The 6,155-nt window shown below is 42.6% G+C and overlaps 1 protein-coding gene across 1 annotated transcript; it reads left to right on the forward strand.

The window, feature by feature from the left end:
• Positions 1 to 3,233: 3,233 nt before the first annotated feature.
• Positions 3,234 to 5,806, forward strand: LOC133722191 (U-box domain-containing protein 30-like). Its single transcript, XM_062149014.1, has one exon. The coding sequence runs from the start codon at positions 3,835 to 3,837 to the stop codon at positions 5,194 to 5,196; it is 1,362 nt and encodes a 453-aa protein (XP_062004998.1). The 5' UTR covers positions 3,234 to 3,834; the 3' UTR covers positions 5,197 to 5,806.
• The last annotated feature ends 349 nt before the right edge of the window (positions 5,807 to 6,155 follow it).

Raw genomic sequence — 6,155 nt, forward strand, 5'->3', positions numbered from 1 at the left:
GATGAAATTGGAAGTTCAGGGACTGAATTGATTTTGAACCTAAACCACAGGGTAGTAATTTGTATTTAGCCCTATTTTTTTTGTAGGATTGGAACTGAAGAATAAACTATGGGCTATTGCTAGAAGCTGCACAATGAATCAATTCAGGGATGCTTTGGAGGACATGAAGAAGAGCTCAACTACTGGTTGGCAATGGTGCATGGACAGACCTGCACAACATTGGTCAAAGTCACACTTTGATCCTAAATTCAAGTGTGATGTTTTGTTAAACAACCACTGTGAGAGTTTCAACAAAAGCATCCTACCAGCTAGGAAGAAGCCCATACTTGGTTGTTTGGAAGACATAAGAGCTGCCACAATGGTGATGTTAGCTAATAGAAGACAATCTGGCCCTAATTGGAGGTGTAATGTTGGCCCAAGAATTGAGAAGCAAATGAAGAAAAATGCAGAGCTTAGCCATGAATACAAAGTTATCAGTTCAAGTAATAACATTTTTGAGATTCAAGGCAGAGGTGTAGCATGTGCTAGTGGTGTGGTGGCTGCACATTCAGTTTCATTGGAAGCAAGGACGTGCACTTGCAAGAGATGGGACATCTCTGGGGTACCATGTGGGCATGCAGTAGCTGCAATTCACTCTAAAGGGTTGAGGCCTGATAATTTTGTGCATGATTACTTCACCAAGGACACATACAAGAAGGCTTATGACCCAGTAATGTTCCCAATAGCTGGAGTGGCTGAGTGGGACAAGATACATAGGCCAATTGCACCTCCTCTTTATAGGAGGCAACCTGGGAGGCCCAAAATGTCAAGGAACAAAGAAAAAGGTCAGTCATCCTTCCTCTGCACAAATTTTGGTTATCTGTTATGTTTCAACTGTTTTGGTCATTGTTTGTTGTGAAATTATGACATATATCTGACTTTGTTATACCTACTGCAACTGGTTTAAAAGGAGAAGTGCCCCCCCCCCCCCCCCCAGCTGAAGTAGAAAAGCTGCCAAGAGTCTATTACTCACAGGTCAGTTGTGGAATATGTAAGAAGAAGGGCCACAATAGGAGGACATGCAAACAGAGGAACCAAGTATGGTTATCAATTTCATTTCATTTTTGTAGGTTCACAGTTGATATGATTGGGAAATTTAAATTAACTGTTGGATCTATTATGTGTTGTTGGAATGCAGCAAGGTGAGAATGTGGTGCAGCAGCAGGAAAATGAGGGAGAGCAGCAGCAAGAAGATGAGGGAGTGCAGCAGCAAGATCCTCAGGAAGCTGAACCTGTCCAGCATCAGCATAATGAAACTCAGGATGTAGAGCCACAAGTCTCTCAGAATGTGGAAGAGTCCCAACCAACTTATGTGCCTTCCCAGCAATCACATACTACTACAGCTTCAGGAAGCTCCTCCAGACTTGGTTTCACAAACAGAAGGTTCGAACTCCTTGCTCACAGAAAACCTAGACCAGCAACAGCCCCTCCATCGCAAGAAAATGATTCTGAATAAGGTTTTAGTGTCCACTGTACTTTTTTGTATTTTGTTGGGTTTGCTAGACAATGCAGGATGCTAGGGTATAGCTCTGTTGGGTTTGCTGCACAATGGTTTTTTTGGATTTGCTAGACAATGCAGAATGCTAGCCTATGGTTTTGTTGGGTTTAATGCCTCAAACAGATGTAATTGGTATGTTGCATTTGACTGTAGCTCTATCAAAATGCATTCTCTGTTTTAGGTTATATGCATTTCAGATTTTCAGATAGTCATTTGTCGTACGATGAAATTAGCCATCACATGTACTTATGCTCTGTCAGGCCAAAAACATTAGGTACCAAACTGATATATAGTTTCAACAGCCCACCTTTTACTTCAACTTTGGCGCCACATTCTAATTATATGGTTGACTAATTTGGCGGTAAAAGTCACTAGAGTCCAAAAAACCATCAGGAGGGAAAGTATGACTGGAAATTTTGGCGGGAGTGAGTGAAGGGACGAAAGTACCCTTGGAAATTTGCCAGGTGGCAAGCTCCATAACGGGGATAACAGCAATATGTACCAATCTTCGGTCGGGCAAAGAACCTCAGGTACCAAAGTGATATTTTTGGAAGTTCAGGTACCAAAGTTTATAAGGCAGAAAAGTTCAGGTACCGTACGGACCATTTTCCCAAAACCAAAATTAAACCCTAAAAAGAGAGAACAAGTAGCCGCGAACTACCTCTCTTCTTGAAAGAGTCGACATTAGACCGTAACAGTGAGCACAGGAGATTGGGCCAGATCCAAATTAACAACAGTAATCCAATTTGTCCCTGCCATTCCGTCAAACCCACCGAGACCACAAACCAGCCCCCATTACACCACCAAAGGAGCATCACAGTGAGCGGTCACTAACCACCTAATCAACCGCTCTGAACCACCGCCCAGGACTGCCACCGGTCAAAATCAGAAAACTCATGTCAATTGGAAATTGGAATCCCCAAACCCTGCCTCCGAGCAACCCGACGAAGAGCTTGAGAATCCGATTTCGAAAAACTGAAAACCAACACACACGAGCAACCAGATCATGGAACTCTGTCGAAGACTCGAGCAACCCGATCAGTCTGGATTCCGTCGGAGAAACCGAGCAAACAGAGAATCATTGGAATTGCATTAGAGAACCAGCGCCGCTATCAACTGCCATCTGAGAAGTAGAAGAAGATCACGACTTGCAACTAAACTACACAACTACTGGAGAAACAAACCAGCCCGTCCGGCCGCACCGTAGCCACATCGACGAGGCCGGAAGCCAACGGAGGCGTAGAGGCGCCGTGGGACAAGCAGAGAAACCAATTTGTTAACCGCTTGTCCCTGTTTCCTGTTTTTGCGGAGAGAAAGAAAAGAGAATGTGGTTCTAATACAATAGGACGTTAAGAATCAATTAGTCAATAAGTTACTTTTCCTTAACAATTTAGTTAGGGAAAATTGGACTTAAAACCTCAAACTTGAGAACTAGAAAAATAAAGATTTACGGATTTACCCTCTTGTATTAGCAAGCAAGGATGCAAAGGTCATTTTGGGAGAGGTTTGTAAACGTAAAATTAACAAATAAACAAGAGTATAATTAACAAAGAAGCGGGAGATTAAGAAGGCCACGTGAAGTGAGTGCACGTGTGGCGCGGGGGCCGAGGGGCTCTTTCACCGGCTACAGCCCGTGGTTTCCGGTCACCCCTTTTCATAAATATAAGACTAATCTAAATTTACTATTTTCGATGAAGACTGAAGTAAGGCCTCCTCTCTCTCCTTTCAGTATGAGCTATGGCTCTTCTCTCAGTCGCCTCTCCCACTTTGCCTCCGGTGGTACGGCCTCTCTCATAGTCTCTCTCTCTCTCTCTCTTAAGTCTTAACCTCTCCTCATTTCCTCAATTTTTTTTTTCTTTTCTCGTTTTAAGGTTTAGATTTAGTTGTATAGAGAGTCTACACTTTGGGTGGTCTAAATTAATCTTTTGGTCTTTTGCTCCCCTTTGCTTGCTTTATCACTGCACATCTTTTTTCTGTGTTCTGGTGATTGTGTCCTTTTGAAGCTTGAGCATGAAGTGAAGGAAGTTTGATTATTTGTATTGTGACTGTAATGATGCTTTTTGACCATGGAAAGAGATCAGATAAAAAGCAGAGTTGGAAAAAGCAACAGATGCTGTGTCTGTGTGTGCAATAAATAGGGTATTGTTGCTTGGTGATTGTCAATAATAGTCCTTTTGTCCATTTTCACACATTTCATGGGGTACCCAGATGTAATGTGGTCTAAAGTGAGCTAGTCATTTTGAGTTTAGGGGGGTCTTAATAGCTTGGAGGGTTTGGGTTTTTCAGGGTTTTTGAGAATGCCTATGTTTCAGCCCTCAAAGAGGGATGGGGTTGCTGGGTTTGATGGTGGAGGAGATGGGCATGTTCTAGATCTGGACACAGCTGTGAAAGATGGGGTTTTGGGTGGTGGTGGTGGTGTTGATGTTGGTGGGGTTGTGGCAACTGGTGTTGGTGAGAAATTGGATCTGAGGAAGATGATTGAGGAGCTTGACTTGTCTGAGGTTCCTTCTGTGTTTATTTGCCCAATTTCTCTTGAGCCAATGCAAGACCCTGTGACCCTTTGCACTGGGCAAACCTATGAGAAGTCCAACATTCTCAAGTGGTTCAATTTGGGGCACCTCACCTGTCCAACCACAATGCAGGAGCTTTGGGATGATTCCGTGACCCCGAATAGGACCCTTTACCATCTAATCTACACCTGGTTTTCGCAGAAGTATCTGCTCATGAAGAAGAAGTCTGAAGATGTTCAGGGAAGGGCTGCAGAGCTTGTGGAGACGCTGAAGAAGGTGAAGGGTCAAGCTAGGGTGCAAGCCCTCAAGGAGTTGCATCAAGTTGTGGGGGCTCATGCCACTGCTAGGAAGACATTGATTGATAAAGGTGGGATTGCTGTAGTTTCGTCCCTGTTGGGTCCATTTACTTCACATGTTGTAGGTTCGATAGCCATTGCAATTCTTGTGAATTTGTCACTTGATTCGGAGTCCAGAACGAATTTGATGCAACCGGCAAAGATTTCTTTGATGGTGGACATTTTGAACGAGGGGTCAATTGAGACGAAAATCAATTGTACCCGGTTGATCAAAATGTTAATGGAGGAGAAGGATTTTCGATCAGAAATTGTTTCGAGCCATAGCCTCCTGGTTGGAATAATGAGGCTGGTTAAAGATAAGAGACATACTGTTGGAGTCTTGCCAGGACTGAGCCTCCTCAGAACAATATGCTTGCATGAGGAAGCGAGGGGCTTGATAGTGAGCATTGGAGCTGTACCGCAATTGGTTGAATGTTTGCCTTCTCTGGACCACGAATGTTTAGAATTAGCCCTTTTCGTATTGGATGCATTGTCATCTCTACCACAGGGAGTATTAGCGTTGAAGGATTGTTCGAAGACTATACCGAATATGGTGAGGGTTCTGATGAGAATTTCTGAGAGTTGTACTCAATATGCGTTGTCAATCTTATCATCTATATGCAAACTTGCCCCTGAGGAATGTTCATCAATTGCCTTGGATGCCGGTCTAGCAGCAAAGCTCCTCCTCGTGATCCAGAGTTGTAGTGATCCTGTCTTGAAGCAGCAATCCTCAGAGCTGTTGAAGCTGTGTAGTCTAAACTATTCTGATACAATATTCATTTCCAAGTGCAAGCTTACAAGGACAATTCAATGACAGCGAAATTCTACCACGGCATGAAGAACACCCCACCCCTTTGATGTTTAATATGTGGCCGGTCACAGCATGCAAAGAATTTCAGATGGACCCAATATCTGCAATAGGGGTTTGAGGTACTAATCAGCTCCCCTGTAAATACTTCAAAGTAATGTTTGTTCCAACAATTGATTCAACATTCATGAAGAAGAAGACTCATGATGTAGACTTAACACACCATGCTGGTTGTAGTGGAATCAGGTTAAATTGCTGGGCCGATGCCAATGGGTTTCTGAATACATCCCCAGTATAAAGAAGAATGTTTAATTAGTTGTTGGATAAAGATAACTTGTTAGGAGGAAAATTTTGCTCCAAATGCATGGAGCTGGCAGTTGAAATTGTAATTGTCAAGAAATTGCTTTGCTCCATTCTTTCGTTTCTTTGTTCTGCAGTTCTCCTTACGGTCCTGGTAGCTCCCAGTTTTCCTGTTAGCTTTTTTTCTTAGTGGGATTTTTGCTTTTGACCCACTAACTGTAGAGATTATAGAGATACCCTTTGGCCTCAGTCCTTCAAATTATCCATTCTAGGTGTACATTGAAGTTCAGCAAGTTCTTTTTCCATTCATATGCTTCATGGTCTTTGTATATTTGTTCTCTCATTGTGTTTAATCTCCTTCCTCTTCAAACTTAGTTTTTTCAGACCAAACAAAAGAAAAAAAAAACAAAAAAAAAAGGGTTTTTCCTCTTCTTTTTTACCTGTATACACTGACCCCCACAGAGTGAGAGGTCTTTTGCAGGTCCTAGCTTTCACTACATCATCATGTACAGAAGCTTACTATTTAGAGGTGCCTTGTGTACTTGCCTGTATCCTTTAGTGGTAAACAGATAAGATCTGGACCAATTGATAATTGCATGCTTTGTCACCTCATTCACTCACATCTGAATTGAAAAGATTGAAATGAAATCTCATAGCCTGAAACT

This window comes from Rosa rugosa, chromosome 1 (genome assembly GCF_958449725.1).
Source record: "Rosa rugosa chromosome 1, drRosRugo1.1, whole genome shotgun sequence".
NCBI classification, from domain to species: Eukaryota; Viridiplantae; Streptophyta; class Magnoliopsida; order Rosales; family Rosaceae; genus Rosa; species Rosa rugosa.

Coding starts and splice junctions, on each gene's coding strand:
- LOC133722191 (XM_062149014.1), top strand. CDS start 3,835: ATGCCTATGTTTCAGCCCTCAAAGAGGGATGGGGTTGCTGGGTTTGAT.